This window comes from Esox lucius, chromosome 14, assembly GCF_011004845.1.
Source record: "Esox lucius isolate fEsoLuc1 chromosome 14, fEsoLuc1.pri, whole genome shotgun sequence".
NCBI lineage: Eukaryota > Metazoa > Chordata > Actinopteri > Esociformes > Esocidae > Esox > Esox lucius.
Window position 1 is genome coordinate 33,418,813 of NC_047582.1, and position 12,373 is coordinate 33,431,185.

At 38.8% G+C, this 12,373-nt stretch overlaps 1 protein-coding gene and 1 long non-coding RNA gene across 3 annotated transcripts; one reads left to right on the forward strand and one right to left on the reverse strand.

Annotated features, from left to right (window-relative positions):
• Window positions 1-1,784: 1,784 nt before the first annotated feature.
• On the reverse strand, window positions 1,785-6,543 carry LOC105015323. The gene is made up of 3 exons (XR_828364.4): window positions 6,406-6,543; window positions 3,164-3,242; window positions 1,785-1,892 (listed from the first exon to the last, which is right to left on the reverse strand). It is a non-coding gene; the product is annotated as an uncharacterized LOC105015323 (long non-coding RNA).
• A 1,316-nt stretch (window positions 6,544-7,859) lies between these two features.
• Window positions 7,860-10,903, forward strand: hlx1 (H2.0-like homeo box 1 (Drosophila)). 2 transcript variants are annotated; one of them, XM_010878396.4, is made up of 4 exons: window positions 7,860-8,475; window positions 8,911-9,087; window positions 9,359-9,543; window positions 10,184-10,903. In XM_010878396.4, the coding sequence occupies exons 1-4, from the start codon at window positions 8,040-8,042 to the stop codon at window positions 10,505-10,507; spliced, it is 1,122 nt and encodes a 373-aa protein (XP_010876698.2). In that variant the 5' UTR covers window positions 7,860-8,039; the 3' UTR covers window positions 10,508-10,903. The 2 variants fall into 2 exon arrangements, with proteins under 2 accessions (XP_010876698.2, XP_010876699.2); XM_010878397.4 differs by lacking the exon at window positions 8,911-9,087 and having other exon boundaries at window positions 10,184-10,902.
• Window positions 10,904-12,373: the final 1,470 nt, after the last annotated feature.

The window sequence follows — 12,373 nt, forward strand, 5'->3', positions numbered from 1 at the left end:
AAGCCCTTCGATTGTTTTTACGACAGGCCAGACTCCGGCGAGCTTGGTTAGTCTGCTAATGTCCGTCTAATGACCACGTCCAAAATCTTTATCTACTGGATATCCTTGAGTTGGGGAAGGAGCAGTAATCCCATGACCACACAAAAAGAGAACATCGCCCACGCCGTAGCCTTTCAGGGACTTCTGTTTCAATGTTAGGATTGTAATAATTCGTCTTCTTGTGAATTTGTTTTATTTGAATTGAATACGGCCTATAACCACTGGAACTGTAGAGACAAGGCTAAACTCAGGTTTGGAATATAAATTTGGATGTTTTTGTTGGAATGATTAATGGGGATTTGCTGTCTTTTTTTCTCTCAAAGGGGTGAAGAAAGAAAAACATTAGACAATTATATTTAATTGGGAGAAGTGCTTGGAAATGTAATAATCCACATTCGGAATAGTCATTATATATGGATTCAATCAAATGTGTTCATGTGTTATTAATCTAAACAAGGGATTAATACATAGTGATTGCTTATTCAGAGACAATCACTCTTTTGGCCTGTGATTACATTAGTGGACTTGAACTCTCTAGATGGGGATTGCTGGCCTAAACGCTAGGGGAAAATCCATTAGGTTTCCATATTTTCCCATGATCAGTGCTGGAGGATTTAGATTTTTAAATTTTTATGTTTCCTTCGTGATGACTCCTATCTCCACTGATGGGGAGCTGAGGTTCCCACCCATCTGCTCTTGGCTAGGCCCTTAGCAGCAGAACAACATAGATAGGTCTCCAAATATCCAGCAACAAAAACAAAACTGCATGGTTCGCCTGGACGAGACCATTAAAAATACAGGAAGAAATTAAGAGCTCTCTCATATCATATTCCTGGTTGCTCACTCAACCAGGAAGTCAGCCAATGTCCTCTATTAGCTATTCCCTGACCCACCACAAGGAGTCACTAGAGTGCAACATGCCAAGGAAAAAACCAACCCTCCTATTAAGCAGGAAAGTATTTTGCCTAATTGCAACTGCCCTAGGAAAATCCCACAGGCACGTTTGAAGGAATAAACAATGGTCGCAGTGGCACTGTTGCATTGCGAGACAGTGTTTTAGACCACTGCATTACTTACAGTTACAAAACTAAAAAAGACTATGTTTTAGACCACTGCCTCACAGTTACAACACAAAAAAGATAGTGTTTTAGACCACTGCATCACTCACAGTTACAACACAAGTAATACAGTGTTTTAGACCACTGCATCACTCGCAGTTAAACAAAAATTAAACCGTGTTTTAGACCACTGCATCACTCACAGTTAAACAAAAATAATACAGTGTTTTAGACCACTGCATCACTCACAGTTATAACACAAATAATACAGTGTTTTAGACCACTGCATCACTCACAGTTATAACACAAATAACATTGTGTTTTAGACCACTGCATCACTCACAGTTACAACACAAATAACATTGTGTTTTAGACCACTGCATCACTCACAGTTACAACACAAATAACATTGTGTTTTAGACCACTGCATTAATCACAGTTACAACACAAAAAAGTGATAAACATAATAGAGTAATACCAATAGACATTCAGACAGTGGGACTCCAAGGTGGTGCAACAGTCAAAATGTTTGTAGCAACAAGCTATCTACTAAAGTCTCAATTTGAACCATTACTCTGCCACTGTTATGGCCCGAGGAGTGGGGAGGCATCGTCAGCAGGAATTTCCTTGTGTCATTGTCAGCGGTCAATTGACTCACTCAGGCCTGCAACGCTACCTGTGGTCATCAGGTGAGAGAGTGTGCCCCCACATGCCTTGATCCAAGTCATTTCCTGGTTGGGAGCAGAATGGCCTGGTGCATATACCAATGAGGAAGTCTTGCCTCCATCTTCAACTCTGCATGGCAATAGATACAATTGTATTTGACCAAAATGGGGAAGGGAGAAAACTTTACATATTACAAATAAATAAAATAGAGTTAAAAAGTGTGCACACATGCAAAGTCACATGTGGGAGGTATAAGAACTCATGTTTGATACATTTTCAGATCACAAGACATTCCTACCTATAAATGGTACAGAGGAAAACACCTAAGTGTTTCTAACAATCTTCTGAGTTTGACTGTGGAAGTTATTTGTAGCCCGAAACGTACTGTCCTGACAGTCGGTTTTATAATAACTTTGGACACGTGCCCAAATGTGTCCAATTTTTTTATTCTGATCTCAGGAAGCGGAGGAAAGTCACAGGCTCTAAACCGGTGAACACCATCTTGTTGTCTCGACAGTCTTCTTTCAGAATATTTACTTGTTTTCTGGCTTACATGTTAAGGGTTGTGTGTTTGGGTTTGTGTGGTTGGGTTGTGTTGTTGGGGTTGTTTGTTAGGGGTTGTGTTGTTGGGGTTGTTTGTTAGGGGTTGTGTGGTTGGGGTTGTATGGTTGGGGTTGTTTGATACGGGTTGCGTGGTTGGGTTAATATGTTTGGTGGTGTATGGTGGTGTTGTATGGTTGGGGTTGTTTGTTAGGGGTTGTGTGATTGGGTTAATATGTTTGGTGGTGTATGGTGGTGTTGTATGGTTGGGGTTGTTTGTTAGGGGTTATGTGATTGGGTTAATATGTTTGGTGGTGTATGGTGGTGTTGTATGGTTGGGGTTGTTTGTTAGGGGTTGTGTGATTGGGTTAATATGTTTGGTGGTGTATGGTGGTGTTGTATGGTTGGGGTTGTTTGTTAGGGGTTGTGTGATTGGGTTAATATGTTTGGTGGTGTATGGTGGTGTTGTATGGTTAGGGTACAACTCAATACAATACCAACCAGAACTACTCTGTATTTGTGTGCTTACCAGTCACAAATGTACATTGTTTAAAGAACATTTACTGAACAACAAATGATTCATAGCGGCATTCTTGGGAAAAGTGTGACATCATTGTGAACACACATTGAGACATTTGTAACAGAAATGTTACATGCTGCCCAGATAATTAACTTCATATAAACCTTCTGACTGGTACTGAATGAGCACAGCTTTGTTTAAATACTTCAATGTGTATAAAAATATATATGATCCCCTTCTTTTTGCTTTAAGTAAACAAGATGTAGTGTTTCGGCCTACGGCAATTGGAAGAGGGACATCTCACTTTGTGATAGAGCATGTAGTAATGACAGCAAATCACCTGTGATAAAATGAAGTGCATTATCATGATGTCACAATAGTCTGGGTCAGGAAGCAATGATGACTGTATGTTCTGCTTTCTGTAGAAAAGACACATTTTTTTTTTGCATTAATATTAATTCTTAAAGAATTTTAATGCATCCAAAATCCTAGAGGAATGCCTTTTGATTGAACTCATAACAGCTTACAGTAATTTTACAATGATTTTAATCAGATCAAAACATCCATTCCACATGGTTAGTGTTTTTGTTGTAGTTCTCAAGGTAAAAACATTTTAAGCAAACTATCCCAATTCTCGTAGTAGCAGCTTCTGGCCACTGGTCGCTTTTAAATTATGCGATAAATCCACCTGTTTAATTTGATCAAAAAAATCTCAGGAACTCATCACAATACAATTGTAGCTAAATCAAATGTACTGTTATTTATGTTTGTGTAGCATATAATTAATCAATCAATTAGTCAATGTATGTGTGGTAATACAGGTGTTGAAAAATCAGTAGGGCATGCTGGGAAATATTAAATGGTTTTGAGCCAACATGCATTTGCAATTTAACCAGCTTGTTCAAATTTGTTTACTTGAAGCAGTGTTTGTTTGATGTACAAATGTGTCATTACATTAACCTGTGTAATAACATTAACCTGTGTTATAACATTAGCCTGTGTTATTATAAACATGTGTTATAATATTAACCTGTGTTATAACATTAACCTGTGTTATAACATTAACCTGTGTTATTATAAACCTGTGCTACAATATTAACCTGTGTAATGATTAACCTGTGTTATAACATTAACCTGTGTTATTATAAACCTGTGTTGTAATATGAACCTGTGTTATTACATTAACCTGTATTATAATTATTTTTTACCATCATTATTGTTTACCAGCAGAATTATTAACCTGTGTTATCACATTGACCTATTACAATGGCCTGTGTTATTATGTTAACCTGTATTATTACAATAGCCTGTGTTATAAACTTTGTTATTACATTAGCCAGTATTATAATGTTAACTTGTGTTATTACATTAACCAGTGTTATTAGATTAATCAGTGATATTACATTAACCGGTGTAACCCTCTTCACTGAGTAAAGTGTCCTTACTACTGCTGAGATGTGTGGTTGTTCCGCATAGCTATATTATGCAAATGTGTGCATTATAATTCACATTAGACAAGAGCATATGCCAAAAGATTAAAACATGAAATGTTACGTGTGCTTTGAAGGCAATCGGGCTATAGTATTTCATGCGGTTGGCTGTTTCACCCCTCAATCACGGAGTTCGTGAGATTACTCATATACAGCCCAGACAAAACACAGACAATGATGTTTGTTGCACAAGTGGCCGGGCAGACACCCTGAAACAATCCTAAAAAAAACATTTAGACTTTTTCAAACGCTGGACAGGCGGTTGTTCCTCACAACATGGGGGCCTATTGAAAATAACCGATTCAAATATTATTGAATATAATAAAAGCCATATTTGGAGTCACATAAACGGGACAATCCTGTTTTCAATTGACTTTGGATCACTGCGGTAACTCTTTTTTTCGTTGCTGTGGAAATGATGGCACCGTGCCATACAGAAGGACGTGTACAATGGCCCAGGTCCCATTAAATCTGAGAAAGTTCCTTCCTGAGACTAACATTGCCAGAAATAGTTATCACGGCCTAGGTCTAAGTTTTACCAGAGGGGAGTAGGCTAATAACTCTCCGTTCAATAATGGAAATTATTTGACTGCGTCCCAACTCCTCATCCAAGAGAGTTGTTGGCTGACGCGCTCATTCAAGCTTTCCTTAAGGTCTGATAAAGCTTCCTGAAATATACACACAGAGCAATCAACCGACAACAATAGGTTTGAAGTGAATGCGGTTAGTCAGAGGTGGTCAGATATAGCTGTCAAACGTTGTTTTTTTATGCATGGTTTGACATTTTGTTTTCAACGTGTTTGTTTATACAGTAGCTGGGTCTTGGGACTTACTGATAGCCACAACAGGATAGGCCCACAATACACAGCACCGTAGCCTTTAGGCTATATGACAACTATTAGACTGTTATTGTTCTTACGCCACAATAACACGACTTGTGTTACACATTGATGTACTAATTCAGGGATGGGCAGCTAACGTCCTCCGGGTCGACGTGGTGTCACACACTTCCTGTAGTCCAAGAAAACAAAGGTGTTTCCAGTAATTTACTTCTAAACTGAAGATCGTCATTACTTGATTATTGGAGTGTGTTCACTCGTCCTGGGGCCAAATGGGACATAAATCAAGCATCCAAAGGCAGGTGTCGCATATCCCTGATAAATGAAAACTAAATGAAAAAAAAATTCATAGCTGTAGAAAATTACTGTCGATTTGTCACATGGTTAATTCTGACATTTTCAACTGAATAAACCCGACATTCACTCGCTATGCAATTAATTTCCAAGAGTATATGGAACTATTGCATCAGGTTCCATATTGTAAAATAAAGACTTTTGTATAAAAAAAAAAAAAAAAGAAGCGGTTCTGCGTGTTTTAATGGTTTTCTATATTGAAGGCTCGTCAGCCTTGGAAAGAACGAAGGCTTGCTAACCCGCTGCGCCTCGCTACATCCCGTTCCCTGGATTGTTTGGACTGCATGACCGAGGGCAAACGTTACATTTCATTACTACTTTTAACCCGGAAAAGTGCAGCTCGAAACTGTGATTCACGCGTTAATAGTTTTTGCCAGTAATGAATTGAGTTTAATGAATGCAGTAGGCTATGCAGTATGATTATGCGGTTACGTGTGTAGGCCCTTATGTGGTAAGAATTTGGGGGATAACAATTGAATAAACCTGCCTTTTAGGAAACTTGTCATGCACGCTCGCGCACACGCAAACGAAACAGGTAAACGCGCCAGTTAATCGCAGAGAAGTGTATAAGAATGAATTTGTTATAAATGGAATGTATAAGATTAAACATTTAAAAAATATATATGTAATATATGTATGTATTTTTTTGTAAAAATTGCATATTATAATCAAATACGATACAAGATTATTCCTTATTATAAATATTACTGAATTTATTTAACACAACTGTATTACTACTATATGTATTGTCATTAGTTATTATTATTAAGCCATTTATTATTACTCAAGAAAGAAACAACAACGGTGTTTCTAGCCTATAATAACATGTCAATTGAATTAGGCTAATCTGTACATATTTGCTCATTGTCGTAATAATCACCATCCTTAATGTTCGTTACCTGTTGAGAAATGGTGAAGTATCGAATACAGATTAAGTTTCGCCTCTGAAGTTAATTGTGTTTTCGTTTTAGAGGGGAATAGATTTCCCCTTCTTATTATGAGCACAAAGACGGATTTGCGTCACCATGCAACTTGCATGTCGAGATAAAGTTGCACAAATATTTTAAAAAGGAAGTTCTAACAGTCATTATAAAGTTTCCCCCTACTGCCCCGGAAGAAATAAGGATTTCTGCTGTTTCCTAAAATACTAAAATATATTCTATTTTGGGACAAATCTAACAGGCATATCCGCTCATTTAGCACGAATCGCAGCCCATCAAAAACAGGATGACCTGAATCTAATAGAAACAAGTTTCCTGCACTCAGGGCTGCCTCCACAATGTAGTTCACCGTATCTCTCCTGCATTTTGTGTCCCAACTCTATTTGACGGATTCGATTGATTGTCTGATATAATGTGCAGCGACACATTTGAGATATTTTTCATGTACGGTCTCCATCTTGTGCGTGTTCACTTTGTAGGATCCTCTCCCGGCTACCTCTTCTTATAGTCGTAGTATGCTCCATTTGGAATAGAAAAAATTAATTCTGTGCCTATAATGAAAATAGGATTACATTATTAGGCTTGATACATTCAAAAAAAAAGATATGTATATGAACAATTTTTTTACTTCAGAAACATATCGAGTATAATAAAAGTTCAGTTGAACTGAAAGCCAAGTAGGAATAAACAGTAATATTACATTACCTACAGTAGCCTATATGTAGTATAGTTTTCATTTTCTTAATACCCTTGCATTTTTAGTTGTAATTTCTTCTGTCATACATAATGATAATTAAATCAATAATGAAGACGATGAAGATGATGATGACAAAGAAGATGATTTTGTCAGTGGCTGCGGGGGGGAAATGTTTACCGAAGTATTCCTGAGGTCAACGAGCATGTCACGGTCATTAGCAACACTTAACTCAGCGCGTCTCCGTCACAAGGGCGTTTTTATGTTTGCCACCATAGACTTAGATAGACACCGCGTTATTGCAGCGATCCTCTAATTGGATATTTGGCTGCTATAGGCAACTCCATTCAAGTACTCCTTGTTCCACTATTAGGCGCACAGAAAAACAATTAACCGCAACTGCCTACTGTCAACTGAACTATTTTGTTTGGACAGGGTATGAAGTCAAGATTGGGGATGTACGGCCACCTGCTAAGATGTCATGTTTAGGCTACTCACGCGTAATTAATTGCTTTATCCCAGTTGCGACTTGAGTGGAATTATGCAATTCTCTCTTAACCTCCAAATTACCACCCAGTTGATTAGCTTACTTAAAAATTGTTAAAGGTCTCAATTCCCTGCCAAAATGACTTTTTTGGTTATTGAGTGCTCTGCCATACTCTATGTCCGAGATAAAAATGCTATTGGCTAGATAGCAACCAATCAGTGTCAGAGGAGAAACTTCACTGTGGAAGTACTTAGACCATAGACTAACATTTCACAGTTGTGTTAGAGAGATTTCTGGCACTTACACAAAGACGGCAGTCTTCTCTGACTACACTTAAACAACCGTTAGATGCCAAATTTATTGTTGGATCGTCGTTTCTGATAAACTGAGGGACAACATTGCACGTCTAGGATGTATACGGCCGGACTCAATCCGTTTTACGCATCAAATTTTAGTCTTTGGTCTGCTTATTGCGCGGGTGGTTTCGCTGTGGATACAACGAAGAAACCCTCCTTTTGCATTGCTGACATATTGCAGGTCGGGGATGCTGAGAATATTCCGGGATCCTCGGCACTAATGGCTCATATGGGACACCGCTCTCAGGTTCACTCCTCTGGATCTCCGCTGCGACCTTCCCCCCTGGGTCCAGAGCAATCCGTCTACAGTGGGAGATTGAACCCCGGGTCTCCGTATCAAAGACACGGAATACACGTAACTTCAGTTTCGAGAACAAGTCTCAACACCCAACAGGCTCCCCCACCGTCAAGCAAGGACCTCAAGTTCGGAATCGATCGGATATTGTCAAGTGACTTTGACCCCAAAACAAAAGAAATATCATCTTTAAGAGGTACGTTTTGAAGTTAACTTTTATAGGCCAAGCATGATGTTGTCATATTTGAATTGTTTATAATAGTTAAAGTATTTAAACATCGGTTTTATTTCCCTGCCTAAGAGCGTATTCAAGAAAGTAGTTATGTTGTGAATTTTTTTTATACAAGAGGGCATTGTTGACTAAATTATACGTTTAATGACCTCGAAGGCTCCAAAACCACTGTTGCATCCTCATGGTAGGCCTAACCTCTCCTTTACGCACTCATAGAAAACCCTATACATAAACATCCAAGCTGCCACAGTTGCCACATAAAACTAGGAACCTCTTTTAGTCAACATTCTGACCAGCACTAAAGGTCATTCTTAGAGTCAAAGCTGCACGGTTGGCAAATACTCATCCATAATGCGTTGCGGTAATTTCTTATTTATTTCATCTCTCGCCCTGTGACAGATCTCTCGTCCATTGTTAGCTCGAACCGTCAGTCAGGGATCCACTTGCCCGTGCAGACATCGGCGAGCCACTACTTCGCATCCATAGATCCGGGGATGAGCGACGCGTCCTCCATGATGAGCTCACTAAACAGCGCCCGGCAATCAGGGCAGCATCAGTTTCAGGACACCTTTCCAGGTAGTGTAGCCGTCCACTTAGGCACCACTTTTTTTGACGCATAGGGCATTTCAATCTTTGTTTTAACGTGGACTTCCATATTCAGTCGTAGCTTTTTAACCATGGGTCTACATCCTGTTCGTATATTTTTCTGTGAATATAATTCGTCATTTTGCTGACACCGCTTTTATAACGCCTTTATGCTGAGAGAAAATCAATCAACGCACCTAGAATTTGACCTAATACATTACATTGTTCATTGTTCAACCTTTATTTCCCGTGATTTATACAGGTCCATACGCTGTCCTCACTAAAGACACGATGCCGCAGACATACAAAAGGAAGAGGTCCTGGTCGCGGGCGGTCTTCTCTAACCTGCAAAGGAAAGGACTTGAGAAACGTTTCGAAATACAGAAATACGTCACCAAACCCGACAGAAAACAACTGGCTGCCATGCTGGGTCTGACGGACGCCCAGGTAATCTACTCGGCATTGGCCATTGATTACAGGCTATTAGCAGGCCCACTCAGTCAACTGTCTTTATACACCATTGACATCTGCATGTTTGTTTTTTTGACAAACGCAATGGAGTAGGTAATATAATCAAACTTGGCTATGCATTGTTCAGACAGGAGGAAGCGTGTACTCAAAGACGACACGCCCGGTAATATTGCCTAGTCTGCAACTGTGGATTTGCGCAATCGACGAGAATTATAAAAGGAAATGAAAGTCGATTACTACGAATTATTGCAAACGGAGAAAGGTCATAGTCACAAATGACTGCATTTGGGTTAGACAAAACAAATACAGAGAGGGCATTCATGTTAAATCATGCAAGACAGTACAACCACTTAGCTCAGTAGTAGTAAGTAGGCCTAGATGTTTTTACTCAGTCCTATTGTTTTTGTAATCTACCTGCCAGGCTTAACTCAATGTGTGCTGTCATTTAGGCACTTCATTTTTCAATTGTCAGGATGCATTCATCTAGAAGGGTTTGCTCTGTAGAGACGGGCCTTTAATTAGGCTACTCAGTTAATTCTACATCGGTTATTTTCAATGTCAGTAGGCCTCCGGCTCCAGGCCCATTTGTAGCCTAAACGTTCTGCTTTCTCCGCAGGTCAAAGTGTGGTTCCAGAACAGGCGCATGAAGTGGAGGCATTCGAAAGAGGCCCAGGCGCAGAAGGAGAAGGAGATGGAGGTGCCGAACAAGTCATTGACCGAGACCGAGCCCAAAGAGCCGGAAGAATCGGAGTGTGAGAGCGAAGCGAGTGAGTCCGAATTCGAGGATGGACCGGAGGACAAGAGTGACGTGGACATTTCTGAGCACAACAAGACTAGCGTGATTATGACCGGGGCCGCCCCTGTGAGTACCGCGGAGGAGGCGACGTCAGTCGGTGGTGCACTCACAGAAACAGTTGCATCGTCGCAAATGTTGATATGAGTGCGCGGTCAAACGTTTTTTAATATAAAATTAATAATTTAATATAAATGTTATTTTGATAAATTGATATTCAGAGCGTAGTTTGTCTGAAAGTGGAGTGCCAGTAATATTGTACAGAGTAGCCTATCGGGTTATTATTTTCACCTTCGTGTGCCTCCATCGTTTAGCTCGGACGTCAGTAGGCCTGTTTGGCAATATGTATGACTTTTTCCTCAAATGAAGTAAATATTTTGTTGTGAATTTGTATCTGAACCACTTGTCCGCGTTCTGAAATTTCAGACCATGACACCATTTTGATGTAGCCTAATTTACTTTGGAAGCTTTGAAGAAAATTGTTGTATTATATTTTTGTCAATAATTATTTGCACTGAAAATATTGTAAATAAAACGTTTCTTACTTTTACGCACTCATAGGATTATTTTGTGCATAATTGTATAATTTTATTACTATTATATTTATTATTAGGGTACTTTGTCTTTGGGGTTAAAAAGAGAAATTCACAACTGACAAGATATATAGCCTAACATTCAAGCCGATAAAAACCACTAGAAATATTTCATATATTTAGTGACTTATGGTTTCTCGTCTTCACGTAGAATATACAACTTTCCTTTCCACATTATGTCCAAAGTAAGATCACGGTGGTGATGGCGACATTCGCAATGAAAAATGAAATATATAGGCATATAGGTTTACACAGCTTGTCATACTGATACTTTTTTTTATTTTATGTCACGGACTTAACTGCCACGGTTTCATTGCTATTAGGGGTGACTGATGTTTATGACTAATATTATAATCTATGTCCATGTTTTTATATTACAGTTTCAATTAATAAATGACAATTTTTCTTTAGGGGACTTAACCTCGACTAGGGTAGTTAGTCCACATTCAAGCCGAAAGGGGCACTCTGACCTCTGGCGCCATGCTGGAGACTACTAACTTCAACAATTTGTTGTAAATATATTCAATTAATCCATACAGAATAAACAGACTCTTTCAATTCCCACAGCATTTAATGATTTCTTAGTGTTTACGGTTGTCTAAGCTAGTGTTAGGTTGCGGTAGCTTAGTCACCGTGTTAAATTGATAATGGACTAAATTCAAACTCATAACGCAGTATTAAAGTACGTGTTTTCTCAATGGCAAAATTAACTAACAGGGTGGTATAATGTTGTAAAGTTCCATGTAGAACAAAAACAAAAACTGTTCTGCCCCTTGCATTAATATAGCTATGGAACCCCCTTTTATGTGATTCTTAAATATAACCTCAGGGGTTCTTCCTCAATTGCCCAAACATGGAAGTTGGATCCATATAGAACGTTAAATTGTATCATCAATAAATTATGGATACTGGCAAATAACGTCGAGCTATGAATATCAAAATACAATAATGGGTAAAAATAATAGGCCTACCACCGAAGGTTTCAGATTTTTTTTTCACTTCGTCTCAGTGATAAATCATCTCTGGCAGACTTGTTTATGGAAGTGTGTTATTGCCTGGCTGATTCTATGAACTGGAATATAAAAGCAAATACTGAGTTAAGTAGATAGAAGAACAATTTAGAATTCGTTGTTGTCAGCAGCAGGCAGAAATAGAAGACCTCTGGATCAGAAAGTTAGGTTACATCTGGACTGAGCAGAACATATAGTGTCTTCAAAGTAATATTATGATTTCCTAAACTATTGCATCTCTAATAGTTATTCTTCATAGTTAAAAAATTTTTTTTTGCAGTCAGTCCACTGAAGTGCCGATTAAGTGCATTTAACAGAGGTCATCAGTAGTCTTCCTATGACTTGACATTAGCCGGACTCCAAACAAAAATGGTGAACTTAAAAATGCAATTACATTTTTTCAATGAGAG

Bases quoted from the DNA above. Each gene is read 5' to 3' on its own strand.
- hlx1 (XM_010878396.4), top strand. From the start codon at position 8,040: ATGTATACGGCCGGACTCAATCCGTTTTACGCATCAAATTTTAGTCTT. The intron at 8,476-8,910 runs GTACGTTTTGAA...GCCCTGTGACAG, and splicing joins AGAAATATCATCTTTAAGAG to ATCTCTCGTCCATTGTTAGC. The intron at 9,544-10,183 runs GTAATCTACTCG...CTTTCTCCGCAG, and splicing joins TGGGTCTGACGGACGCCCAG to GTCAAAGTGTGGTTCCAGAA.